Source organism: Anopheles gambiae, chromosome 3, assembly GCF_943734735.2.
Source record: "Anopheles gambiae chromosome 3, idAnoGambNW_F1_1, whole genome shotgun sequence".
NCBI lineage: Eukaryota > Metazoa > Arthropoda > Insecta > Diptera > Culicidae > Anopheles > Anopheles gambiae.
In genome coordinates this window covers 6,196,464-6,223,931 of record NC_064602.1, presented here as the reverse complement: position 1 = coordinate 6,223,931, position 27,468 = coordinate 6,196,464, and the positions used below count along the sequence as shown (strand labels likewise).

Below are 27,468 nucleotides of genomic sequence, written 5' to 3'. Positions count from 1 at the left end.
CGTCTTGCATTAATGGAAATCGGCACAATCCCTATCGATTGTGCCATTCCGACAGCAATCAAATTCAGTTCCCGCCCCGATGAGAGTTCGATGTTTCGTTATTTATTCACCTCGAGCGCGGGTTACTTTGGAAAGTAATTTGAAATTTCCGTTCAACTCACCGATTCCCCTGGATTACTGGTGCTATTTAGTTTCTACTCATTTCGATTGAAGCAATTAGTGGACCGATGGTGGCTCAGTGGGTTCGGGCGAGAGCGGTTTGCAGATACCGAACTTGAGCGTTACATGCCCGATAAAGGGCACGGGTGCTTGGGCGGGACAGGGGTTCGGTGGTGATGGAGATGGTTGGATGTCTCCTGCATCGGTACCGATGTTTTCCTGTGCCTTTGCCCGGAAAGGACAGGCTAGCGGATGTATTAGAAAGCCATCGTTTTTGACAAACCGTCCAGGGGCATAAGTCGACACTTCCTGTCGATCTTCTTTAATATCCTCACTTTCGGATGGTTCCAGTGCTTGTATCTCTTGCTGGCTTGATGTTTCCTCTTCCGACCCATCCACAATGGACAGGATCAACTTTTCCAGATCGAACACGAGCGAAACGCGCCGTATACCTTCGCGCGGGTAAAACGGAACGATCGTTCGCTCTCCCGCTGGCAGATGGTCCAGGGTGGAAAAATGCATCCACGGAAAGTCGCAGTACATTTCCATCGCACGACCACTACCGGTGTGGATCAGCCGCACGGCAAACCCATCTTGGGCCGCGTTGTTGAGACTGTAAATCCCCCGCACACCGTCCGCTCCTTCCAGCCCCTCGTTCCGGGCCTTGTACAGACTCAGACCGAGATGTTGCGCGATGCGAAGATCGGTGAAATGTTCGCCTGCCGCTCGTAGATTGCGCCTCTCGTCGACGTACGAGTCAGCGTTCAGTTGCAGCACGTGCTCGAACGCTCCCGCCGCTCCAGCATCATGTCCGGCCAGATTGAACAGCAACCGATGGGCCAACCGGTACAGTCCGCCACTGGTGCAGCAGGTTTGGTACTGGATGCGCACCACATTCGAAGCCTCCACACAGATGGTAACCGTGGCGAACGTGCTGCGATGATGCGTCGTCGGCGATTTGTGCACCAAGCTTAGATGGAGCCGCGTTTCATCCACGAACGAGTGCCACACACGGTTAAGATCGACCGTACGGCAGCCGGCCGCGTTCTGGCGCAGCCCGTTCCTCGTCAGCATTGGCCAGCCCTGCTCGAAGTGTGCGGCACAGGCGAGAGTCGGATCGAGCTGCAGGTACTCGTCGAGAGTGTCGGCGGCCAGCAGCACGTTGGCGCTGCTGCTCCAGCTGCGGTCCGGTGCGCACAGCTCGATGATGGCCGCGTCCAGGTTCAGCACACACAGCTTCAGTCCGGCCGCCGTTTGCCAGGTAAACTTTTGCACCGTCACACGATGGTCCTGCTCGTCCGTCAGCGTACCGAAATCTTCTACCGAGAGTCGTACAGGGGATGACATGTTTCGACGGACAATGATTTAGAATTTGGACACAGACTGGAGAGAACGGTGCCAGGGGGCCAGATGGGTTCTGCAATCGGTTTTTTTTTTTGCAGCGCGGTAGATGAACGCGAACCGGGAAGTGAATTTGACAGAAGCGTGTGTGTGTGTGTTTGTGTGCGCGATGGATTGCTTACTTTGATGATGTTGATTGTTGTGCGAAACAAACGTATGGAAAGAATCAGTAGGCCATGAGTGCCAAAAGGAAGGTTGCGTTTTAGCTTGATTGCCGTAAACGCCTAGTACTATGCAATCTGCAGTGCACTATCATACTGATAGCGTAAAATCAAACAAATGTATTCCTTAAGGTAAGCCCACTCCCTCAATCTTCACCAACGTTCTTGTTCCAATCAAATCACAACAAACAAGATTTGTTCCGCCAGCAAAAGGGATTTTAATTTGTTAACTGTTTTGCTTTCCACCGACCAAAACGGAAAAGCAAACACCGCCGATGCGACGGCGGCACCATTGTTTGCTGATAGTTTTTCCTTCGCCCAGCGCTTTGATGTTCGGCGAGTGTTGTTTGCTCGCCAACGCCCTTCCGTGCCGTGATTCTCAGTCTCAGCACTCGATGGGCTCACTCTTGGGCGCATCATCATCATCATCATCATGTGGGCATTGTACAAACACGGCGCCTAGTAGATGTAATTTCGGCGACTTTGTGCGAAACCACCCCCGGCGTAAGGAATGTAATAAAAATCATTCACACCATCTCGTCGTCTCGGTAGTGCGCTCGGCGAACGTGTTTTCCACCACGTGGCAAAGTCAATCGTAGCGTATCGGCCCCCTCTTTCAGCACCCTGCGTGCGCCCACGTGCCGATGCTTGAGATAATGTTTTGCCCAAACAGCGAGGGATCGGAGAAACGACGAGCGACGAGAGCACGCCAAAACCAAATTTACACCAAAAAGGGAAATATTACGGTACATTCTCACGGCACCGACACGATGACAGGATGGATATATTTGATTTGATCGCTTTTTTTGTTGTTGGTACCATTCCAAAACCGGCGTGCGTGTGCAGGTGTGTAACGCTCAAGTGCTTGTTATTTGTGCAAAACCTACCAATTTGACGTAAATTGCCACAATATTTCGTCCCGGGTGTTGAGGAGTCGCCGACGTAGACCGGAAATATTGGGTGTGAAAATAAACATATCATTTCACGCAACGGTTGGTGCGCGGCACGTGGCGGCACTCGGCACTCGGCGCTGTTTTAGCTGGTCGTGAAGGATTTGTTGTGTTTCTTGTCACTCTCTCTCGGGGTAACTGTGGTTTTCCGAAGGATGTTTGCTGTTGCCCTTTCGAAGGATATTTTATTATTAAATTTTTGCTCCGCACCAGACACGACCAAGCAGAAGGGTATCACACAGTGCAGGTGGAAAGCGAATGGTTAGATGAAACGCGTGTGAGCGATAGGACAAATTAAACCCGACAGCTCGCTAACTGGCACTCGAGTGGTGGTGGGTTTCTCTACACTCAGCGGGGTAGAAGAGGGTGTCAAAAACAAAAAAAAAAATCAGGACCACGTGGTATTGACCGCGCGAAGAGCTTGACATTCGGGCAGGAGAGGGCATCAATCGCCTAATTCCTCGGACAACCTGCTGTGCGCGCGCGTTTCAAACCGGTGGTGGTGGTTCAGTAGCAGCGGTCCGCGGGACACTTTCCCTTGAGGTAATAGCACGCGGTCTCGATGACGAGTTAAACGCGAGATGAATTAAATCATTTCTAAATCTCGCCCCCTCTTGAAATGGAAACAGAGCTAGAGCCTTCGTCGGGTTGTTTGTCACAAATCGAATTTATCGCAACGGGATCGTTTATAAATCGCACTTAATTAAATAACTATTTGAGTGTGTAAGAAACGGCTATGGGTTTAAATAATATGCCACCCAAAAAGGGCTGAAATGCTTTTATGTTCATGCTCAGCTGTTGTCGTTATGCTATTTTATTTCCCATTTTTCCTCTGTACCGTTTAGTGCTTAGAGACGATGATGCTAAATGTCTTAATATCATCAAGCAGCGGGAGAGAGGTTCGATACGATTCGTTCGAGCACCACTTGAGCGCTGACAGACAAGGAATATATAATAAAAACAGCAGTGCCAGGGACCTGCACTGTGTTTTAGAAAATCATCAAATAAAGGAAGGTCTATACACGGTGGCGATATGATTCGCATTGGTTTGAATTTGATTTGCGCACGAAAAACTCGAACGTCCCTTAGTTTCGATTGTGGCGGGAAAACGATGAGTGGAGATTTGTATTTATCACTGGCTTCCCTCCGGTGGCTAGCCCGCGTGTTAGAGCGCATGCCATTCCGGGATGGTTGCCTTTAGGGAGGGTTGGCCCAGCGTGGAAGGACGCACTCAATCAAACGCAGCCGATCGACGGTGGTGGTGCGTTCCTGCGTCACAACCTGCGCTTTGCCCTCAACGGGTTGGTGGCAGAAGTGGCGTGGAAGTGGTGTCTGATTTGAATAAATTTCTACTACTCTTCACAACTGGCGGTGATAGTACCGTACCATTTACCATCTGCAGTCCTCTATACTGTGTGCGTGTGTGTGGTGCACAAATATACAAATAACCGATACTCTAGCGGCAGTGGTTTGGAGTTTCTTCTAAAAAGGGAACCCGAATTTAGCAATACATATGCATATGGGGGGGTGCAGTTCCGGGGAAAAAGGATATACAGGCGTATCTTTGTGTGTTGCGCATTCGGTAAATTTAGGTTTGATTTGCTGCGCGCCTCTCGATCCGGTGGGATGGGCTGATGTGCAGGTTTTTTGATGCGTCCGCCGCGGAACGCAGGGAATCGATATTATCGGATTTGTCTAAATTGAATAGAAACTAATAGTGGGGATGCTAACGCTCGGGACCGGCGAGACTCGGTTTTGCTACTGCTGCTGCTGCTTATTTGCTCAAGCTGGGATGCAATTTCGGAACGGAAAAAGTTATTCGAATCGATGGTAAGGGTCGAGACAATGAAGATTAGAGCGTTGAAACGAAACCAATATATACTAACCGTGCAATGAGTGAGGAGGGACCTCTATTGGTTTATCAGAGCTTTTGTCAAATACTACTACCGTGTCGGTTTGGACGTATTTAGTGTGCTGGATGAGTGTGTGCTCTGGAAGCTTGATGATTAAACTGTGAAAGGAGTCGGTCTGGAGGCGATTGATTTGTATTGGTGTATTGGTGAATGTAGGATGAAATTGATGGCAAACGATTGAACCTAAATTAACAATTCTATTTGAATTTATTTCAATTTTCAATATTTTAATATTTTAAGTTAATTCAATTTTCAATATTTCATATGTTAATACGAATTTGTTAAATCTGAGAATAAGATTTGGACGCATTATGTGTCTTTCTCTATAATAATCAAATTTGACCATTATCATTACCCTGATTTATTTTAACTGCTAATTAATTAGACCCAAAGATCTACTTTTATCATGTAATATTAAAATAGCATAATTGAATTGATCAGAATTGTCGAATTAAATTAATTGACTGAACATTTGTCATTTAGTTGTCTGTCTGTTTACTACGATTACTAGAGCGTAGCCTAATATTTTGTATGATCGTATGGCCTACTATTAAGTATGGTCGAAGTAACAGGAAAGCATGAACTTATACGTAAATGTATATCTTCCTTTTTTCTTCTTTTATCAGTACATTTGTCAGAGAATTATAATCCACCGTATTATCTTTTCGCTTCGATGGCGTTTGAGATCAACCGCGAATCTTAATCCACGTACCGCTTCCCCGTTATCCTTATTATCCCTCTCCGCCGGTGCTAATGGATGCGTGTAAGCTTACGCAACCAAACAAAAAATCACTGTCCTTACCTTGTAACAAGAAAACCGTTAGCTTGTTTTGCACTTCAGCCAATCATTACAAACCGTAGTGTCAAAGCGACCGTATCAAATTTGTGTTTTCATTTATTTTTGGGCTCTCAGTCTCACCCACGACACTTACCGACTTGTGGCCCTTTTTTTGTTTGGTGCATAACGTTTTCCCTACCTTTTCCAGCCTGGTGCGCGAACGAACCCTTATCGCCCACTTGGACAACAATCGGCAGCAACAATGACACCAGTCGGCAACCGTGTACCGGGGCCTGTTTTCATCACGTTTCCCAAAACCAGCGAGGCAAAATTGTTCCGCTCGATTTCGGCTGTGCCCGGTACCATGGGGCTTTTGATTCTTTTCTCGATTCGACAGTTGATTGTTGCTTATATTCCCCGGAACACAGCCTCGATATGGTAGGGAAGTCCTTACAATAGGCACATCACACACACACACACACCCTCGTTACCTACCCACTCTGCGTGTTATCCCTGCACTGTCGGTGGGGTAGAATAAAAGCGATAATCCTATCCTACTTGAAAACGCACCAAGACCAGTTTAATACGTATGTACGTGGAGAGGAAGGAACGATTTTTCATTCATTGCAGTCGTCCTTGCGGATGGAATTTGGCTTGCGTCTGTGGTGTTGTTTGTGGAGCGAAAAGAGAAGAAGCGTTGAGTTTTTTTGAAGTTTTGATCCTCTTCAGCAGCTACCGGCATGAAAAGGGATGGATTGGTTGAGTTTGGTTTAACGCAAAAAATGTAGTCATTTCGTTCAGCAAGATATCAAACTAATGGTTCATCCCTTACTTTAATATGTTTTTAAATTCTCTTGTATAAACATGTAAACATTTGTTATTTTGTATTCGTCAATTGTTAATGGTTTGTAGGCAAAATATATGTGATTTATTGTATCATCTATATCTACGCGTTCGTTCTGGTTTGTCCTAGAAATAAATATTGGATATCCTAATGCAACGTCTCAATCTAATTGTTTGAAGTTGCCTGATGTGTCGCGCTTGTTTTTCTACTCGATACAGCGCCGTCACAGCGCCCGTGCAAATCAACTGTCAGTTTTGACAGCTCGCATGGCTTTGAAGCCGTGTGTCAAATAGCCCAGAACAGAATAACATAAACAATGCCGCTGATGCTGCGTATCCTTTTTTTAAGGAATTAATCGGTTTATTTAACTGTGTTTTGCGTTGAATTTCGTTTAGCAAATTCTGTGCTCTGAAAGGGAAAGCGTCTGCCGTGTGGTCGTCAATGAAGTGAAGGAAATATATTGCCAAATTTAGCTACGAAATCACAACAATTCTGGTGCTACAAGACTTTTCCCTAGAGCAGAATAACAACTCGCTCCGGTCGCTTCGTAGCATTTCTACACTGTGCTAGGTTGTATTACTTAATCTTTAATGTATTTTGGGGTTTTGGAATAACAAAGTCGTTCAATTTCCTCAAAATTTGAAGCATTTGGTTGCGCCCCTGCACACAACCAATTCGTTGTTCCGGTCGGGAATGTAAAGACGCTTTTCAAAAGGGAAAGTAAAAACCTAATTTGTGAGGTCAAGCACACAAGGAGCAGCTCACAATGAGCAGGAAAGTAAAATCGTCCGGTTATTCCAAAACAAATGACGACAGTAGCGATGAGCTACCGTACAAGGATCATAAAAACCGCAACCGCTCAAAGCACAAGTAAGTTGCTCCACTTGCATGTTTATGTGTTTGTTTGTGTGTTGTTAAATGTTGTATGTTTTATGCTCAGACACCGGTCGGATTCCGCGGAACGCACCTACGACGATTACGCTGAGTCCGGTCGTGAGAAATCATCCCGTGATCGGTCCAGATGGGAGGAGAAGAAAAGTTATCACAGGGATAACAACAGAGACCGGGAACAGACGACTTCGAAATATCAAGGTAACGCTGTAAAAACAACCACCGTACAATATGGTCATTGTGGAAGAGAGATTTTACAATTTATTTTTGATCCAGATGATAGAAGAGAAGACCAGAATCGCTCCCGGCAGTCTGATCGACCCGGATCCAGCCAACAACAGTATCGACGAGACGCGCAGCCAAGCGGATCCCGTGACAGTCAGGGTGGACGTGACAACTATCGCAGACGTAGCCGCAGCCCCTTCAAACCGCCCACCGATAGGAGACCGCCGTCCGCACCGAACCAAGACCGCCGGGACCGGCCCAAAATGGGTAGAGCGAACATAAAGGAGGAAAAAAACAAGAGCGACGGGGAAGGCAACGACCACCAGTGGGGCAAGCGACGAGATGACAAAGTAAAGCAGGAACAGCAGGATGAGGATGCTCCTCCGGTGGAAAAACAAAAGCCCGACTTTGGTCTGTCGGGCAAGCTGACGGAAGAAACGAACAAGGTAAATGGTGTCGTTATTGCATATTCGGAACCGCCCGGTGCCCGCAAACCCAAGCGTCGCTGGCGCCTGTACCCGTTCAAGGGCGAGCAGGCCCTGCCGACGCTGTACATTCACCGGCAGAGTTGCTACCTGATTGGGCGCGATCGAAAGGTGTGCGATTTGCCCGTAGACCATCCGTCCTGCTCGAAGCAGCATGCCGTGTTGCAGTACCGGCTGGTACCGTACGAGCTGGTCGACGGGACGAAAAGTCAACGCGTCCGGCCGTACATAATAGACCTTGACTCCACGAACGGTACGTTTGTGAATAATAAGAAAATTGACCCAAAACGCTATTACGAGCTGCACGAGAAGGATGTGCTCAAGTTTGCGTTCAGCTCGCGCGAGTATGTGCTGCTGCACGAGAACAGCAAGGAGGATAATGAGGAGGACGAGGGATTGGATGCGTCCCCGGCGGGGAAGGACCGTCCGGCTGGGGTGTCGGTGAAGGAGGAGGAAAAGTAATATTTTGTTACTTTTTGTTGCTGCTGTCCGGCAGTGCATATCAGTGTTGCTGTGCCGAACGTGACACTTGTTTTAGACAATGAGGGGAGGAAAAGAAACGTTTTGATTTGTGTAAAATACTCTTCAGTTTAGCACAAATGCTTCACAACTATGGTAACATGAAGTTGTAAAAGAAACTGAGGTAAAAACAGAATAAAATGCATAAACTGCACGCTTCGCAGGGAATGTTTAATTTTCACACTAAGCGTAAAGAAAAATCATAAAATGTTATAGAGCAGCATATCCTTCTTTCTTCCTTTCCTTCGCTTGCCTCACAACCACACAACCGCAGGAGCTGCTTAGCACATTGCCCTTGCTGTGTGTGTGTGTTATTCTCTCCACTTCAACGGCCGAACAATGACGGTAGTTAAAAAGTGCACTTGAAAAATTTGCGCCCCACAAACACGCGCACACACACAGAAAGAACGGGCACACAAAGCGGAACAAGGCAAACGGGCGAATCCGCAGGATTAGGGATTGTGTCGTGCAAAACGGGGGGAAAAAACGAGAGCAGCAAGGCACAAAAAAGGTAGAGCGTCTGACCGACCTCCTGGTGCTGGTGTGCCCAACCGCATGAAACCACCGTTCCACCGGAAGCTTTGCCTACGCTTGAATAATGTTTCCCTTTTTTATTTTATGCACCCACCACACACAAAGCTACTAGCTTCGGTGTCGCTTCAGTGTCTCGGTTTCCTATTTTTCCTCTTTATGCGTGTGTCTGTGCGCGTATTTTCATCACTTCCAGCTTCATCACGGACAGAGTAAGAGAGATAGGCTTCATGGCGAAAGTATAACAGTTGGTTTAGGAGGCATTAATGGACCACATTTCGGGATCGATGCGGGATGCTGCTGCCGCTGCTGCAGCGTGGCTGTTGAGTTTTGAGATCTCGATTCGTTTGAGTTATTTCAATTATGCACCACTCGTCGTTCAGTCGGTTCGGTTATTTTCCCCGCGTCTTGTCAAGTGCACAGCAACACATGGGAGAAGGAGCATGGGGTTGGGTCGGGGAATTTATTTTGCAATTGATGCTACGGAATTATATACGTGTGTGTGTGTCGGTTTGCCAAACTCCACGGCCAAACTGTGGGTGCATTATGCATGATGATTGCTACCGATTCAGTCTCGGCCGGCGTATTATTTGCTTAAGCGATACTTGTTGGGGGCAACACTTAAGAACAAAAGATCTTTTTCCGCGGATTGTTCTGTTCAAGCACAAGCGAGCAAAAAAGGACAGCGAAAACCGCTTCCAGAAGGAGACAGGTGTTTAAGGGTACAGTTGCCGAGCAAAAAAATGGCAAAGAATAACGCTCAAAATTGCTCTTTTCGGAGAAGGGGAGGGTGATATGAATAAATGGCGACAAATTGTACGAAAACAAAACATCATCGAACATCATCAACTTGAGCAAAGTAGTTTTACTTTAAGGGTAGGGATTTTTCCACGCAAATCTGTGTTCAATTCCTATCCTTTTTATAATATCATGCTTCGAATCATCTCCTCCTCATTGTTTGCGTATGCGCGAAGGTGAAATTGTTGCGCAAAATACACAAACGAACAACAATGGAACCGAACTCCTCCCCCCCCTTCTCGTGTATTTTCCTCTCTTCCCATAGGCCTAGCGGGAGCTCTTAAAACTCTTACCTAAGTACTGTGCAAACGATGAAAACAACCTTTAAATTATTGGAAGCTATTTTCCAACGGCCGGACACCATGTGCCACTTTTCTGGTTGGCCTGAATATGTGCCGGGCAGGGGGAAATCTCTCCCCAAAAGGGCCAAACACAATCGATGTGTATAGCCAAAGTCGATTGTGAAGTGGCTCGTGGCAGCAAAGCGCGGGTAAACAAATCATGTTTGCGGAAGTATTCAATCGGACAAGTTTTTGGGTGGGCAAGGTTTGCTGCAGGTCAGCAGGAGAGATGCGCTTGGCTTGGCCCAGGAGATGGAAAAAGGCCCCGAGGATTTTTTTGGGTCAGTTCAAGTTACGTAAAGGGATTTGAAACGAATACAATACACGCCACACACCGCGTACAAAGTCTTTGCAAGTATATACGCCTAAAAGTATGCAATTGACACAACAGTTCACACTGTTTTTGCATCTTCTAGCATCTGTTTTACACTGAAATGAGGTTTTTCTTTAACCTTTTTCATCTTAACGATAGGAAAATTATTATTTAAGTCTATGATTTATCACAAACTCCACTCTAACCTTACTGCACATGTTACACCGCCCCCCACGGTTGAACTTTTGAGCGGATTACGTTACAGCTTCTGCGCGCCCTTTTGTATGTGCACGTGGCAGTGGCAGTGGCCCCCCCAAAAGGATGCGCTCCTCCCGGTAAGCTCTCGAGTGCAAAGTATTTCTTTTTTTTCTTCTTCTCATTGTTTTGTTTGACTCTTATCGTAAGCTCCCCGTCCCACACCGTTGGATGCCTTTGCCATTGCCATTCGGGATTGGTTGTTTTTCTCGGGCACATAATCTTAAGATCTCTTGAAAGTTTGCCTCGCCGAGGAAGATCTGTGTGTGTGTGTTTGTGTATGTGTACTCTATGCCTTCCAACACAACAAGAAGCAGAGTCAACAGTGGTGCTCTTCTGTGTATGCAGGCGAAGAAAAATAAAACTCTTGTAAAGTCCTGCAGTAGATTTGTGTACACTTTTTGTGCCTCACTTTCGGAGGCGGAGGTGGTGAGGGGTGGGTGTATATTATGAAGCGAAAAGATGGGGTTTTTGTTTTACTTTCCCGTCTGTCAAGAGATTAGTAGTGTTGATCTAGCCGTTGCTGTAAAAGAGCAATGTTCATTCGAAGAATGTATGGAATTATTTTTAACCAAAAAATGGCAACTTTTCCTGTCTCTCTAACCGTGGCACCATCACTCAACAACACCACCATACGGTAGTAATAATTTGAAGCAGATTAGCACCAGATTAACAAACGAAATCGTGACCCCGAAGAAAAAGAAACCTCCCCCTCAATCATCAGCAATGAGAGCAATCATTGAATCCATATGGTATGGTTCACAAACTAAAATAAGTCCAAACGTTCCATATCCCATATCTCAAATAATGGTGCCAAATAAATGCCACTTCGGGTGATATTTGCTACAAATATCAATAAAAACACACACACACCCCTCCCCCTTACGCCTTTTGTTGTCTTCCGTCGAATTGTGCTCACAGATCACAGTCACTCGGGTGGTTGATTATGATGAGGCTTTCCTCCCCCTTTTTTGGGCTTTTGCTTTTGCCGCACCAATTCCGGTGATCTGTTCCTCACACCCCTCTCGCCCGCTCGTACAGTTGCACAGTTGTGACTACTATTTGTCAACGGGATTACCGACGATTAGGAAATTTAATAAAGCGGCATAAATCATTAACCACTTTGAGAAGGAGAGAGAGAGAGAGGGCCAACAAGGGGGTGAGCAGAGAGCATAAGCCATTAAGGCCGGGGATGCGGTGAAAAGCGGGTATCAAAAAGCGACCATCACACCACACTTAATCCCTTTTTCAACTGCAATCAAACACACTCACACACAGACACTAACACCACCCTTCCCAGTGAATGTTTGTGAAATTATTAAACGATCCCTATTCCGGTCCTCAGCAAGAGCAGCAGCAGTAGTTGTAAAGTGTCGTAAAACAAATATGAAAATAAAGTATTTAATTATAAGCATGTCCGCGCTAATGCGATGTTGGCTCTTTCGGGGCCTGTCTATTGCCAATGAAGAGTGTCTTCCTGCTTTCTGTGTGTCCATTAAAAGCTGAAGAAGAATTTCGCTTATTATAGTCACCTCTTGGGTAGGCTTGGTTTGGTAGTTTGGTGCAGTTTTGTGGATGAATTTTCTTCTCTCACGCCCTAACAAGCACTTCATAATTCATCATACACCATTTACGCCAGATCCTAATTCATCATTTCTCCTTTCCCGGCATAAAGCATCATCGTCAACAGAACAACATTATTAAAAACTATTACGCGTTAAGGGGAGGTGTTTAAGTTTAATTTTATTATTCGCCTTTTTCGCCTTCCCGCACACGCCTCAAACATCAAAAGAGCAATTATTTCAAAGTGTGTGTGCCTAGAATTGTGGAAAAGGAGGAAAAGAAAGCCATTTTTGCTGTGCAACGCGAGAGTAAGACACCAAAGTGAGTTACTGAATTACTTACGATGTTTAGAGCGCTGTTTTGTTCCTTCACTTTCACACACTTCGGATTTCACCGAATTTACTTGTTTGTTGAGGCGTAGGAAATGATCCAAATAATTACCGGTTATTTTGAGAGATTGCAAGCGGAAACGGGGAGGCTTTTTGGCGTATCTAAGTAGGCGTATACGGTGGACTATTGTCTGGCATGTGTGTTACCACGGACAACATCCCTTTTTACATGCTCAAAATCAAATACGTAGGACGAAGTATCCAACACTAGCCCCCGGGGCTGGCAGGCTACTCAATAAAGCAAGTCAAGCGAAGAATGGCGTGACAATATTCCGCCCATAATCGATTCCGACACGTGCGACAAGGGCCTTTGTCCTACCTCTTTACCTCGTGCCGTGCTAAATTACTGGGAGGAAGAACGTAATTTCCTCCACTCGAAGGTCCAGCAAGAAGGTGGTAGATGATGATCACGAGGCGCTGGTTTTTTGCGGATGGTTGTTATTACGCGCTCCGATGGTCCAGGCGCCGACGATACTGCGTTAGATCGCGAGCGTGGGGCTTGAAGGAATTTGTGGAGTGGATTTTTGTGCCCGAGTAGGTATGATTGCAGGTATGCCGGCGATCTTGTAGAGAAATTCTCGTTTTCGTTTGATGCTAAGATGGTTGATGTTTTGATATTTGATTTAGTTAAAAGGAAAAAGCCTGAATTGCTTGCGCTTTGATTCCAAAGACAATCATCTTTCAAAGGGAAAATTCCAGCAAAAAGATGGTACACCCAACAAAATAAGCATGAAACAGTAACAAATTGCTCCTATCAACTGCTTAACAATGTTATTAAAATTTCATTTAATTTTAAGCGATTTATTTCATCGGTTTCTTAATTCATTATTCAACGCTCGCCAGATGATTGTCAACAGCTGTCATGTATTTGTTATAGCTGTGCTGTTGAAAAACATTTCGCTAGTGTTGAATAATGACTGTTAACATTTGAAAATGACCCGAAAAACAGTGTAATGATTTTAATAATTTTAAGGAAAAAATGTATCGCACAAATTGGCAGTTAGTTATGAAAACTATAGCTTAAATGCTTTTATATACTGCAATAAGTAATACTCTTACCTTTTTGTTTGCGCCATCCAATTCAGCCCTTCGTCCACAACTCCGTTGTCTGCTCCTATCTTCTAAAACTCTTTTCTCACTACTATTTAAATATTATCACATTAAACACCGGCTGCAATGGCGGTGAAAAGGTAGTATTTTTTCATTATTGAGTTTTCCATGCCCGCCAGTAAGCTTCTAGACTTCTAGCTAAAGCAACTAAACCTTTTCGACTAAAAGAAAAAGAAAGAGAAAAAATGTATGAAAATTGTTTCCCTTTACGTGCTATGTGGAACAACTTCCTCCGATCCAGTACTACCTTTCCCTGGTTCGTTCCATTCGTTCGTTCTTTTGTTTTATCACTACTATCACCTACCTCCAACAAACGGAACGGAAGGAAACAACACCGAACACGAATTTCTTCCAGATAATACGGCGTGTGTTGGTGTGTGTACGTGAGGAATCTTTGCCGTACGTATAGCAAAGGGCTAGAAAATATTTTGCGCAAAGCAAAAATTGTGTTATTATTTTTATCATCGCCTGCTGCATCGCCTTCCGACGGATTGTTTTTCCGGATCGAGGAGCAAACCTAACGACGCGGCGGGCATCATCATCGAAGCAGGCGAAAAAGCTGCCGACTTTTGCACACACACTGCACAGCTCAAGCCACGCACACGTACGTTCCAGCGCAAAGATCTGGTGGAGTGGAAGCGGAAAAGGAGGCTCAAGGAAGATGCCGCCACGGGGTAAGTAGTACACACCAATACACTGGCAAACCAGTGGTGCCGCGTCTATTGGCGGTGTGTGAGAAAGCGAGACGACGCCAACCAAACACGCGCATCCCATGGCGTCGTCTCGCCATTACAAGAGAGCTTCTTATTGGCTGGCTACTTTTAGGCGTTCGCCCGGTGTTCCGGTGAAGGGTGTCCTGTTGCGGCACACGCACACAACTACTACGTACCGACTGGTGCCTAGAGGTTGTGCAAGGTACGCACACAAGTAGGCGCGTACTGTGTTGCTATGTAATTCGGTGGGTGTAGTTGTGTGCTGGCGGCGCTTACATTTATGTGTTGCCTCTTTTACATAGCCGCACGTTTGGTGGAGGTTGAATGGAGATGAGGTCCTTACATAAGGCCAAGTGTACTGTGCGGAGTGGGTTGGGTACACGGGATGTAATGAAATTTGTTGTGAAAATTTTCACATTAAACCCCAACACAATCTCTGTGTGCGTGTGCGTGTGTGTGTGTGCACATACAAGCGAAGTAATAGAATTGATTTGTAGGTTATCTATTTACCTTTCTCCGGTGTGGTTCAACGTTTCAATGGGAGAATTACCTCCCTTTTTTGTGTACTGTGCGTTTGTGTGTGACGATAGTTCGGAAAGATGGCGCAGGATGATGTAGCTCCAGAGGACGACGGGGAGAGGACCGCCGGCCGCATCAGATTGTAAAGTGCCCTGTGCCGATTTTCTCTTCTCTGACAACAGGAGCCAGCGAGTTTCTTTGTTATGCCATGCAACAATCAATTGGACCGCGGGCAGCAAACTGGAAGGAAAGGGAGGTGGCCACAAGAGTGGCAGAGGAGCACGGGCACGGTAAAAGAAATCATGAACAGGAATTGCGTTTGTAAACGCGTTTGTGGAGTGTAGATTAATGTTTGCAATCCTGTGGAGGACGGCAACGGCAACGATGATGATGATGAGAATTTGTTGCCCGACGACCGACCGATCGATGTCGATGACAATTTTAGGATGGATTAGAAAGTGGAATGATGGTACAATACGGGGGGGAAGCTTGGATTTTCCATCCCCCTTTATCCCCCCCTGGTTGGTCCTGTTGGAGCGGAAATGATGCTTTGTTTTTGTGTGTGTCGCCCGGTTGGCTCACCGCTTGCTTTGTTTGTCTTCGATATGGTCGAGATGGCTTAGTGAAATTCACGTTCTTTGTTTGTGTGTGTGTGCCTGTGTGGTAGGGGGGATCATGATGCGGTGTACCGATTGTTTGGACGTTAGGGTTTTTGTTGTTTCGAGCAAAATGGATGTAAAAGTTAATAACATGTTTGCTGGCGAGCTTTTGAGGTTAGTGTGCGGGTAAACGAGACATATTTGCAGAAACAGTTGCATACAAACCTGGTTAGGAGGATGAGCTAAAAAGTTGATCCATTTTGGTACGCCTTTCAGCTCAGTAAACCGGAATGCAGTTATTTTGGGAAATTAATGCGATAGAATTAGTATTCGCGATTAGCTTTATTTCTTCATTAATGCGATTAGCTTTATTTTTTAAATATAGTTCTTCGATTTTGGCGTAACGTCCTACGCGGACATGCTGGTCTATACAGGTTTTCGAGACTTAATTCATTACTACGTAGCCAGATAAGTCAATCCTTGCTACGGGGGGACGGTCCACTCTGGGCTTGAACCCATGACGGGCCTGTTATTGAGTCGTTTGAGTTGATGACTGTACCAGGGACCGCCCCATAGTATTCTCACAAATCTTCTGTAATAAAGAAACAAAAATGTAATCTTCTTATAGTTCCACCACCACTGTGGTCCTCTTGGTATTGCTCCTGCACCGAGTATAATCCTGCCAGTGGAGAGCAAAATAAATTACAAATTTTCATTAACTTTTTCTCGCCTCTTCGACACTCCTTTCTCCATCCTTCCCTGGGTAGGGTGTAATTTGGTGGTCGCTTTGTTCCTTCGCTCTTTACTTATTCTTCTGGCGAGAAGATACTGCGCGGCGAGAAGAAAAAAGCAGATTTTGTTTGGTACGGAGAGTGTTGGGACGGTTTATTGGTTTCCTCCCCAAAAAGGTGTTGTCGGTAAGGTTAAGTTTAATCAAAACCAAGCACCAATATGCGCTGCGAAGAGGAGATGAGAGAAGTGAGAAGGGAAGATGGGCAGATGTGAAATGGGGGAATGAATTGAGCGAATATGTGGCATTGCGAAATGTAATTTAACTCAGGAAAGGTCATACAATGTAGCGTTGAGTAGTAAATTAGAAGAAGCCTTTGAATGGTGGACTTCTTTTTATTAGTAGCTTAGTATTTATGTGTGTTACTAAGCTCTGAGTTGTAATATTATAACCAAGAGTAGTTTTACACAGTAATGTAAGTTAAGAAAATATCAGAGGCAGAATATTTGTTTGAAATTGAATTCATCTAATTCTAATCGTAATCAAATCTAACTGGATTTTCGTTACAAATTTGTTTGTAGCATTTTATTTTTTTTAACATTTTGGAACATTCAATTCCGTGTCTGAAAAAAACAATTTTCCAACACAAACGAGAGCAGAGATACTTTATTCAAAATTTCAAACTTAAACACTCCAAACCTTACTGCTACGGCGCATATTCTTCCCTGCTTTTCTGCTGCGATACACACTCCTCTCCCCCTATACTCCTCCACCCCCAACCTCCGATGGTTGAATAATGGTGGCAAATGTTTTTCCTTCCCGGTGACAGAGTTGCTGTTTTCCCGTTTCCGCGATAACACTGGGGCCTCCCCACCCTCCTCCCAAAGGACCAAAGAAAAACCAGGAAAACAATCACTCGTCTTCTCTTTGTCAGTTTTTGCCAGTCGCGCCACCATCGTTGTCGTCGTCGTCGTCGTTCGTTATTGCTTTTGTTGCCTCCGTCAGATTTGTGTGTGTGTGTGTGTACTTGTGTCTCTAGCAGTCCAACAACCAACAAGGGTGCGGGGTGTAAAATGGCATCCGGATCCGGTTTTGCCAGCGAGAAACACACGGGGACAGGGGGGAGCAAAACCCCGCCCGGTGCGGAATAGTTTTGTCAAGGTGTTTCTTTCGTTTTCTTTCCTTCCGTCAAGTGGTGGTGGAGGCGTTGGTTGTATGTATATTTGCAAGTGTTAGGGTACTTTTGTGCTCCCTCTTGTTGTGCCGTTTGTAATTTGCGGAAGCGTAAATAGTTACTTAGTTTTGCATTTTCACTGTAAATTATTGTGAAAGAAATGGGATAACAAAATAATACCATGGCCGTTGTGTTGGGTGATGTAATTTAAACACAATTTTATGCATTTTTTGTCTTTTTTTGCTATTTTTGAAACATTTATTCGACAATTCTACTATGTTTTTAACGTGCCCTTTATTTAAAATATGATACCATTCTTCATGCAATGCAAACAACATTAGCTTGCATACCTTCAGGCGCTAAACGTTCAAACAATTTAAACAAAAGGCTTTGATCTTTCTTCTCGTTTCTCCACTCTGTCTACATCATCAAATTAGTAGTTCCCTTTAGTGAGTGGAGTTGATAATTGTTCCAAAATACAAATAAATCATCACTTTCTATCCAACCGTTCATAAGCAGCTCACAGAAGTCAACCAAGGTGGTGTCATCGTCGTAAAAGCCAGCCCGTTCGTTTATCATTCAACCACGTCAAATGGCAAAACCTCTGCAACCTTTTGAGCCATTTAATTGCCCCCCTCCCAGCCAGACCCATCATCATTAATTAGTGGCACTCGAAGCGAAATCTTTCCAAAAAAGAGATATACTTTAACTGCCAGTGCCAACGTCAGTGATTAGTATTTTCGCACTTGCATACATTTTGCAGTGGTGACGCACCGGTAACCGTGACCCATGACGAATAGTTTTGGCGATTCGCGAGGATAAGAGGGGTTTTTTTTTTAATATGCTTTCCAAACTCAGGAAGTCGGTAGTTAACGGTGTTCAACGGCGTGACTGGTTGTGCCTTTTGTGCCTTACAGTTGAGCAGCTGGGTCCAATCTTACAAACACCAAACGACTGCTTCAGCAACCAATTAGCACTCCTAAACGACAGTGTCACTCCTTTGTTGCTGTGTCTGTGACTCTGTAAAAGTGAAAGTAAATGCCTGCCATGATCGGAAAAGTGATAGCAAAGAGCCATTAAAACGACTAGTAACAACACGTGTTTTATAATCTCAATCTATATTAACAGCTAACAGTTTCCCCAATGCAGTAGGGAACTGGATCAACACTGGAAGCTCGCTTTTATACAATTTCTATTACACTAAAGCTAATGTCACGCCACGACGCAGTTCTTAAGAATTATTGGGGAAAGGAAGAGCACAATAAATACAGCGCCACTGTTTCAATATCGCTAGAATATCCGCTTCGAGGAGGATGCAAATGATGCAAAAAGTAGGATCAGAATTGTACTGAACCTTCCCACCCTCCCGTTATCACTGCTCGCCCGCGATCGAGCACTGGCCTTGGCCAGATTGAGCGGGTACTTGTAGTTGTACTGTGCGTTGTACTGCCGCTTGACCGCCTCCAGATCGGCCGGCAGCGGTACGCACTGCGTGTCGAGGAAGTTGATCGCACCGTCGCTCGATTTGGCCAGCACGCACAGCTCCAGCTGGGGATCGCCCTGCGGCACAATGTCCGTCCCATCGATCGCAAGCGATCGACTGCTGTACGCTACCGTCCGCTCGACAATGATCCTGTTCGCACGGTCGCGAATGTACACGTAAAAGTCGGCCACATCGGACGAGGCGGCAACGTACCAGTTCACAACCAGCTGTCCGCGGAAGCTGTGGGGAAAAAAGACAAATTGTTGACAACACGCTTTGTCGATAGCAAGATCACCTCTCCTCCCTCCACTCAACACTTACTAAGCAATCTCACGGAACCGTAGATCCGGCAGCGGACGGAAGGCGTCATCTTCAACAGCCGGAACACACGCCAACAGCTCATCGGACACGTTGTACAGCCGCTCGCCGGCAAGCGAACCGGGCCCAGCACACTCCAGCTCCCGGTAAACCGCCCCGATCGAGGGCAGCAACCGGAGATGGTGGAACAGTGGTCGCATGTAGCAATCACACTGCAGCGGATTGGCGCCTAACGCCACCGTCAGGTTGGAAACCTTCATACGCTTCACCAACTCCGGCTCGAAGCGGGTCAGCTCGTTGGAGCGTAGATCCAGCAGCGTAAGATTGCTCAGCTTCAGCAACGCATCGTACGACGCGTTGTTCAGCTTGTTGTGCTGCAGATGGAGGGTGGTAAAGTTGGCCGGCATTCGGAAGACTTCGTTCTCCAGCTTGGTCAGCTCGTTGTAGGACAGGTCGAGCGTTCGCAGCGATGTCAAGTTGCCCAGCACGTTCGGGCGAATGTCTTTGATATTGTTGTGGGAAAGGTTCAAGTGATGGACGGTACCGGTGCCGACCTTCAGGTCGCCCGTAACGATCGACATCGTGTTGTAGCTTAGATCGACCGATCGCAAACGATAGGGAATGTACGGATCGGAGGGGAACGTCTTTCTAGTGACGAAACTAACCCGATTGTGGCTTAGATTGAGCTGAAATGATAGAGCATATTAGAAGACCATTCTATTACTTTCAACACCTCCTAACTCACCTCATCCAGGCTGAGACAGTCGTCCAGCAAACCGTGCGTCTTGTTGTCGATCGTGGTGAGCAGATTGTGCGACAGATCGAGCCGGCGCAACGAAACCAACCCAAAAAAGGCACCGTTCGGAACGGACCGTAGCACATTGCGGGACATGTTGAGAGTCAGCAGCTGCAGCAGCCCATCGAACGCCCGGTCGGCTACCGTTTCCAACCCATTGTCCGTTAGCTGCACCTCGAACAGGATGGGCAATCGTCCAAACGCTCCCTTCGGCAGCTCGGATATGTTGTTGTGCGCGAGGTACAGGTACTGCATGGTCCCTAGGTCGGAGAAGCTATCCTTCGGTACGGTGGAGATCCCGTTCGACACGAGATGCAAGCGCTGCAGGGTTAGCAGCCCCGCGAAGCTGCCCCGGGCCAGATTGTTCCCCAACCGATTGTGGCTCAGATCGAGCCCGAGCAGCGAGTTCATGGTGGGCCAGGTTTTCTCCGGTATTTCCGCTATTTCGTTGTGCGAGAGATTGAGCTCGTTCAGTGAGATCGGTATCTGGAACACCTTCTCCAGCTTGTTGTGCTGCATGTGCAGGAAGCGCAGACCGGTCGTTTTGGCCAGCGCGCCTCGCGTAATGTCCCGCAGGCGGTTGTAGCTGAGATCGAGCTCGAGCAGCGTTGGCAGTGTGCCGAACGTGGACGGGCCAATCTTTTCGAGCGCATTGTGGCTCAGGTTGAGGTTGCGCAGGGAGAGCAGGTTCTGAAAGACGGCATTGTAGATGTGCGAGATGTTGTTGTGCGACACGTCGATCGTGTGCAGCTCGTACAGCTTCGGGAAGGTGTTTTTCGGTATCTCGACGAGATTGTTGTACGAAACGTTCAGGATCTTCAGCCCGGTCATGTTCGAGAGGGGCAGCTGGGTCATGTTGGTGAGCAGGTTGTGCGTGACGATCCACTCCGTTGCGTAGGTCGTCTCGTCGAAGGCGGTCCGGGGGATGGCGCGGATCAGATTGTGGGACAGATCGAGCACGGTCATGTTCGCACAGTTGATGAACGATTTCGGCTCGATCGTTTCCAGCCGGTTGTGGGAAATGTTGATGTGCGTTAGGTAGAGGTCCTTGAAGGCGTCCTTCTGGATTTCCGTTATTTCATTCTCCGCCAGATCGATCAACTGAAAGCAAGAGGGCGGAAAGAGGCGTTACAGGTTGTTAGGTAGAGGAAGTTACTTGTTTGCTTTTGGACCCTCAACCTACCTCAACATAGTTCAGCTGGAAGAACATCTGAAAGTCAACCTTCTTGATGCGATTGCGCGCCAAATCGATCGTACCGATGCGCGTCACCGAACCGAACGTTCCCCGCCCAACATCGCTGATCATGTTGTCGCTCAGGTAGAGTCGTCGCAGAAAGCGCATCCCGCGGAAGGTGTTGGCATCGATCTTCCGGATAGCGTTGGCGGCCATATTTACCACACGTAGCACCGTATTACGGGCAAATGTTCCTCTTTGGAGGGGAAAAGAAAGAATTATCGTGTTATATAGGGCAGGGGAGTTCTGTAGTTCCTTCGAAAAGTACCTAGTAATTTCAGTGAGCGCATTGTTGGACACATTGCACCAGGTCATCTTGGTCAGGTCGGACACGTGCGTCGCGTCCAACTTCGTGAGATTGTTGAAGCTCAGATCCAGTATCTCCACTTCGCGCATCCCCTTGAACTGTCCCTTCTTAAGCGTCCCCAGCTGATTGCCGTGCAGATCGAGCGTTTTCACCTTCTTCAAGCTCTGTGGAAGATGTGTTTTATTACCTTTATGGGTCCCCGTTTACATGTTTCCTTCTTCCAACTCTTACCCCAAATATGTCCGCCGCAAGCTCTGTCAGTGGTCCGTTCACTAGGTGGAGCTTCTCCAGACTACCCTCGAACTGTGCCCCCGCAAAGGACCCTTTCGCCAGCAGATCGATCTTATGTCCATCGATGTTGAGTACCTTCAGGAGGCCAAGAATTTTGAGTGCTTCGGTGGGGAACTGTGTCATCTCCGTGTGTACAAGATGTAGCTCCTGCAGCGTGTCGTTGATGCCGTAGAACGCATGATCCGCTATGCTGGCCAGCGGTGTGTCGGTTAGGTGTAGATGCTTTACCTGCAATCGGTGGAGCAGTGTTCCGAAGAGGTTCTCTAAAGGAAGGAAGAGTTGTTGGGGGTTAATTTGCTCTAATTATAGTGCTGTGTTAGCGAGAATGAAGATAATCAATGGTTGAGTTACGCCCAAAGTCCTTCGACTCATAAACACAGGAAGACACAAACGATACCACTAAAGAGAGAGACATAAAAGAGAGATTCTCAAGTAGTTAAAAAAACAGCATTAATGCCAACATTTGTAACGGATGCAATCGGAAGGGTGTGGCCATATTTTACCAACAAATAAATGGCCTGTCAGCCCTTTTTCTATTTTTATGAAAGCGTTTAGTAGTAGAGTAAGTTGTCACTGCTGCGGCGCTTTACGATCCGTGTCCGTGAACGTAAACATGACACATTTTTTTCACTTTTCTGCAGCGAGCGGAAGCTCCCCGTGACCGGATGATCCGGTCAATCGAGCGCGTCAACAGAAGGGCCACAGACTTGTCACACTCGAGCGACTCGGCGATCTGCTTGGGTTGGGTTTTCGGTGGTGGTAGCCCTTTGCCAGGGAGCTTTCCGTTAAGCCTCTGACCGGTGAGTAAACCGGCTCGATCGTACCAATATGATGAAGACCGAAAAGGTGGAGGGAGAAATTGTGCCCCCCCCCCTCGCCATTCATTTTACATTTAAATCCAAAACGAAACTAAACCACAGTTTTAGCCGCCGGTCCGTTATGGATGAAATACACAAACAAGTGTCCGGGGCGATGTTTGCAGACATGTGATTTGAATTTGCATTCTTAATTCTTCGCCGGAAGTATGCATACATTATAACAGGCAGAGGTGGAGGGGCTATGCGTTTGAGGGGGGAGAGGTGTCACCTACATGCAAAACCAAACTTTCTAATTTAGCTGACAGATTGTTTGATTTGGGAAGCTGATAAGATGCTTGGTGTTAGTTTTATATTTCTTACTGAAAAGGCTTGACGGATTTTTATTAATAATTTCCTGAAAAGCTGGATTTAAATCCAACATACACTCATTTTCCCTATGCCTTTTCCCCGTCTCCGACAAGAAAGAGCTTATTGTAAGCTTGTTAGGAAAGTACAAGCTGCAGTGGAAAACCGAAGCAGTCGCAAACACGCGCTTGCTCCACATTTTGCCTCGCTTGCTTCGACTGACGAGGTGCGTCTCGGGTAACGGCTTTCCAGGCTCAGGTTGTGGCTGTTGCCATGGGTACTATTTTTGTTTTCTTTTATTTATTTCTTCCCACCGAAAAGCACCGATTGCTTTCAGCTGTTGCGGTACAAAACATAAGTGTGGTGTAGTGTGGGGGGATAGTAGTGTATTAAAACAATTACGGCAACAAACACACTCTGATGATGATGATGATTGTTTGCTGCATCCTACACCCCTTCGCGTGGGCTAGTACTTGTGCTCGATTCATACGAGCACGAGCATTAGGACAAGGTGGACACAAAAAAGCATCCAAATAGGGAATTGGAAGTGGAGATGGAAATGAACAAATTGTGTGAGTTCGTGTGTACTTCGGTTTTAGGTTTAGAGTCATTTCCTGCAACAGATGATCTTGTTACGTTTACTTTAAATTGGGAAAGCTGGAGAAAAATGAACCACGTATCAATGGGAAAAGGGAGACTATTTTCTCTCTCAATTTGGATTTCTCGATCATGTTGATTGAAGGCATCATATTAAGTTCCAGGGTCAGTCTCAGTTTGATGCGCAGAAAAAAAATCACATAAAATTCCAAAAAAACCGAAAGGTTTGTGCAGCCAACCTTAGACGATTTACGAGCCAGCCGTGTCATGTGTACCTCCCCATACACGCACACCTTAATTCGTTACCTTAATTTTTGCCAAATTTTGCCTCCATCCCTCGTGCATCGCGGGCAAAGGTGTGTTGTGAGGTGCGATGAGCCTGTGTTTTAAGTGTGACCTCGCGAAGATCGCGCTTTTTATCTCTGCACACATTACGGCGAAAAGTGAGAAAACAATAGCAATATTGCTGTACATTACGCAGCAAAGAGATAAGAGGAAGACAAAAACACATATAAAACGAGATAACGAGCAACAATGATGATCGTATGGAGAGCAGCACACACAAAGCAGATGGATGTGCTGCTGTGAAGTAATTGGATTGGGTTGCATTTGTGCAAATGCACTCCTTTGTCTCTCTCTCTTTCGGCTGACCTGGTTTGTGGCAAAATTTGCAGATTATGCATGAGTTCGAGCGATTGCCAAACAACATGGCCTCCAATACTTACTGATTTTGCATCGCTGCAGGCGAAGCTGAACGATCGGTACGTTCATGCTGGCCAGATTGATGAACGCCACCGAGAGGCTGGCCAGGTTGGAGTTTTCGCACTGTATGAATATGCCATCGTCCGTGCCTTGGGTGCAGATGCAGGGATAGATAAGCTTCGTCCTGAAGAGCATTGGGAAAGCTTATGAGTTTAGTATCGCTACTACTCACCAGGTGGCACTAATTGTGTGTACCATTGAAAGGATGTTAAGTTTAGGGGGATTAGCGTGTTGTAATTTGATTTTGTAACAACCCAAAATGGCATTATGTTTTACAGTAGAGGGTTTAATTGCATGTAAATGAAACAATACATTTTTTCTCGTACTTACTTTTCCGGGCATTTGTATTTCGGTCCAGGTGGTATGTACTCAGCGTGGGCGCTGGGCGGTGGACACACCGACACCCACCCTATCGTAAGCAGTACAACAAAAACCAACCCATTCACTAGCCGGGCGCCTCGTTTCTGTTTCATTGTTCTATGCGCGACCATTTACAGCTTTTGCTTAAAGCTCTTTTCGCTCGTTTCTCTCGTTAAACGGTTCAGTCACACTGTAAATCAATCCAGCTGTGCTGCACGGCATTCACTGTTGTGTATCTCACGGCAACAACTGCCGTGCAAACCGCAAAACTTGCTGTCAGAACAACACCGTGTTGGGTTGGGTGCGGACACATTATTCGCTGACCTTGACGTGCATGTTGATGCCGCCCTCCCCCTGGAACCGGCCGGTGGTGAGGGTTTCGTTGCTTGTTCTCTTTTCCGGCTTTACCGATCACTTTACGCTGTTGCTGAAACGACGCAGGCTGTACGAAACGGGAAAGTAAATGTACGGTTGTTCGAACGGAGCGCTTAAAATAGTAGTTCTTTAGCCGGGTTTTTCTTCTTATTTTGCCCCCTCCCCCCCATGTCTTCAAATCGGCGATCATGTTCGTTCCCATTCGTGTGGCCGTAACGAATGTTTACGATCGCAAAACAATCAACAATTTTGTGGACCCTTATATTGTGTGAAATCTTTGTTTTTTCTTTCCAAAGGAAATGACATTTCGTTTCTCTGACGGTGATTTGTGTCTCATTCAAAGGATGATTGATTTTCTACGATCGGAACCGAAGCAAATGAGCTAAAAATAAATTGCTATTCGAAATCGCCCGTTCACCGGCGATGGCTTTCATGGTTCCGTTGCAAGCTTCGTTAGAGGCAGAAAAAATGGCAAAAAATCAGCATTTTTGTGTGTGGCACGTGGTTATCAACTAAAATGTGTTGCTGAAGTCTAAGAGGGCCCTCTATAAATTCCATAATGCTGTTCAGCAGTTGTTTGTCATAGTCATGAAAAACGCCCATGATTACATGATAGAAAACTTAACAAATCAAATTAATTTTCCCTCCATTGCCACTAAGGGTAACTTTCTACACTTCAAGCTCTCTGTCATCAAGTGCAGATCAATTATCGTCTCCCTTTAGCAAAAAACCGGCCACCTTGTCTGAACCAGCCCCCAGTCAATGGCCGCCAGGGGTTTGCCCGATACCGGTCCCTTCACTATCGATCCACTTCACTACACGACCGAAGAGGAATCTGCACCGATCGATCATAGCCGATATCATCCTTCACGCTCATCGGACCCATCCATCGCGGGTTCGTCGCTTTATCGCACGTTTACGCTCGCGCAAATCTTTCGTATCAAACCGCTGTTTCACTTTCCTATATCAATCGCAATTCGCTTAACAGTGGAGCCACACATAATCACACACGTGCCTCCCGGTGTTGTTGTTTAATTAATTCAATACAGACCCACACACACACACACACACACACACACACACACACAAACACAAATACTAGTGGATCATTTAACTGGAACGCCTTCGGTTTCGGGGTGCAGAAGCAGCACCCCTTTCCATAATGAGGGTGTGTGGTACATTTCTCACATCACAGATCACGGGCCGCAAAAAGGAGGATATTCACGCACGACTACGTTTTGCACGTGGACCATTTTTTTTCGCTCCTCCGCTTCTCTTTCTACGTTTGCGAATCAATTTCACCACGAACAGCCTAATGGGAATTTATTTTACGATTACGGTACGGTATGGATTTACATTACGCCAGGGCATTATTGTTTATGCACACACACGCACACACACACTGGGCTAAGAGAGACCGCTTTACTTGTTACGATCGTTGCGCCCCGCCATCACATCCACGGGGTGGTGGCGTGCGACGGAAACTTTATCAAGGCTGCAGCCAAACCAAATGTCACGAAATGCCAGGCAAGTAAATCGAGGCGGTGGTTCGATTGTGTTATGAACTGCTTTTCGGATTTGTTTGCAGTGACACTCATTAGCACGTATTCCGGGCACGAATCGGCACCAAACACTGGTCGGCTTGCGGACGCATAATTTGGCACTATTTTCGATCCGTGTCAGTAAGTCAATTGATCAATCTGATTACGGCATTAGATCTGTACCTATACAATTCATGCAATTCGTGACACATTTCAACTGGTTTCATGCTATCAACACTCTAGTACACTCTCATTTCTTGATAAATTCTTAATTATTGAGATTACTTTATTCGCTATGATATACGTACAATGCACTGCAAACGATCACTTGATCAGCAGAGCCACTTTATTCTCCCAAATGCTGCTGTAAAGCAATCCGAACCGAATGAATGTGAAAGTATGACTAAACCAGTCGACGATCGTATTTGATCGTACATGGGACTGGTGCGTGTTTTTTTCTTTCTTTCTTTCATCCCCCTCCTTCAGCTGTTCAGTGCAGCAAAGTATGCTGTTGGCATGTTGTTGCGAACGAGCATAACAAAAGGGAAAGAGATGAATGGGCCACACTGGGGTTGTTCGTGCAAAGTTGACAGATAATGTTAAAAATATTAATGTTTATGTACATATTGTTTCGGAGAATAAATAAAAATAATTTTCGTGGAAATTATTTGAGGAAGAATATTGAGAAAATCCACGAATTTGCTCAATTGAATAAAACCAAGGTGTGTATAAAGTGTCGAGCAAAACAGAGGGACCGCTCGAACTGCTCGAAAAACAGCTCGCCTGCACGTGTTGTTTACATCAGAGACGTCAAAGCGAGATTTGTGGTTTGTAATATTTCGATGAAATGTTTTAAATCATCTTTCTTTTCTATTTCAGC

The 27,468-nt window shown here is 46.1% G+C and overlaps 3 protein-coding genes across 3 annotated transcripts; 1 reads left to right on the top strand and 2 right to left on the bottom strand.

Moving 5' to 3' along the window:
- Positions 1–79: 79 nt before the first annotated feature.
- Positions 80–3,025, bottom strand: LOC3291664 (uncharacterized). Its single transcript, XM_555310.2, has one exon. The coding sequence runs from the start codon at positions 1,504–1,506 to the stop codon at positions 217–219; it is 1,290 nt and encodes a 429-aa protein (XP_555310.2). The 5' UTR covers positions 1,507–3,025; the 3' UTR covers positions 80–216.
- Positions 3,026–6,479: 3,454 nt separating this feature from the next.
- Positions 6,480–8,480, top strand: LOC5668114 (smad nuclear-interacting protein 1). Its single transcript, XM_001688967.2, has 4 exons — positions 6,480–6,776; positions 6,852–7,076; positions 7,147–7,298; positions 7,374–8,480. Exons 2-4 carry the CDS (start codon positions 6,973–6,975, stop codon positions 8,267–8,269), a joined length of 1,152 nt encoding a protein of 383 aa, XP_001689019.2. The 5' UTR covers positions 6,480–6,776; positions 6,852–6,972; the 3' UTR covers positions 8,270–8,480.
- Positions 8,481–18,457: 9,977 nt separating this feature from the next.
- LOC1277810 (toll-like receptor 6) lies at positions 18,458–27,004 on the bottom strand. The gene is made up of 9 exons (XM_061654213.1): positions 26,897–27,004; positions 24,643–25,114; positions 24,276–24,436; positions 21,731–22,053; positions 21,461–21,663; positions 21,142–21,388; positions 19,908–21,059; positions 19,166–19,848; positions 18,458–19,084 (listed from the first exon to the last, which is right to left on the bottom strand). Exons 2-9 carry the CDS (start codon positions 24,801–24,803, stop codon positions 18,652–18,654), a joined length of 3,363 nt encoding a protein of 1,120 aa, XP_061510197.1. The 5' UTR covers positions 24,804–25,114; positions 26,897–27,004; the 3' UTR covers positions 18,458–18,651.
- Between the last annotated feature and the right edge of the window lie 464 nt (positions 27,005–27,468).

Coding starts and splice junctions, on each gene's coding strand:
- LOC3291664 (XM_555310.2), bottom strand. CDS start 1,506: ATGTCATCCCCTGTACGACTCTCGGTAGAAGATTTCGGTACGCTGACG.
- LOC5668114 (XM_001688967.2), top strand. CDS start 6,973: ATGAGCAGGAAAGTAAAATCGTCCGGTTATTCCAAAACAAATGACGAC. Junction 7,077..7,146: donor CGCAACCGCTCAAAGCACAA/GTAAGTTGCTCC, acceptor TTTTATGCTCAG/ACACCGGTCGGATTCCGCGG. Junction 7,299..7,373: donor GACGACTTCGAAATATCAAG/GTAACGCTGTAA, acceptor TTTTTGATCCAG/ATGATAGAAGAGAAGACCAG.
- LOC1277810 (XM_061654213.1), bottom strand. CDS start 24,803: ATGGTCGCGCATAGAACAATGAAACAGAAACGAGGCGCCCGGCTAGTG. Junction 21,389..21,460: donor GCGCTCACTGAAATTACTAG/GTACTTTTCGAA, acceptor TCCCCTCCAAAG/AGGAACATTTGCCCGTAATA. Junction 19,849..19,907: donor ACTGTCTCAGCCTGGATGAG/GTGAGTTAGGAG, acceptor CTATCATTTCAG/CTCAATCTAAGCCACAATCG.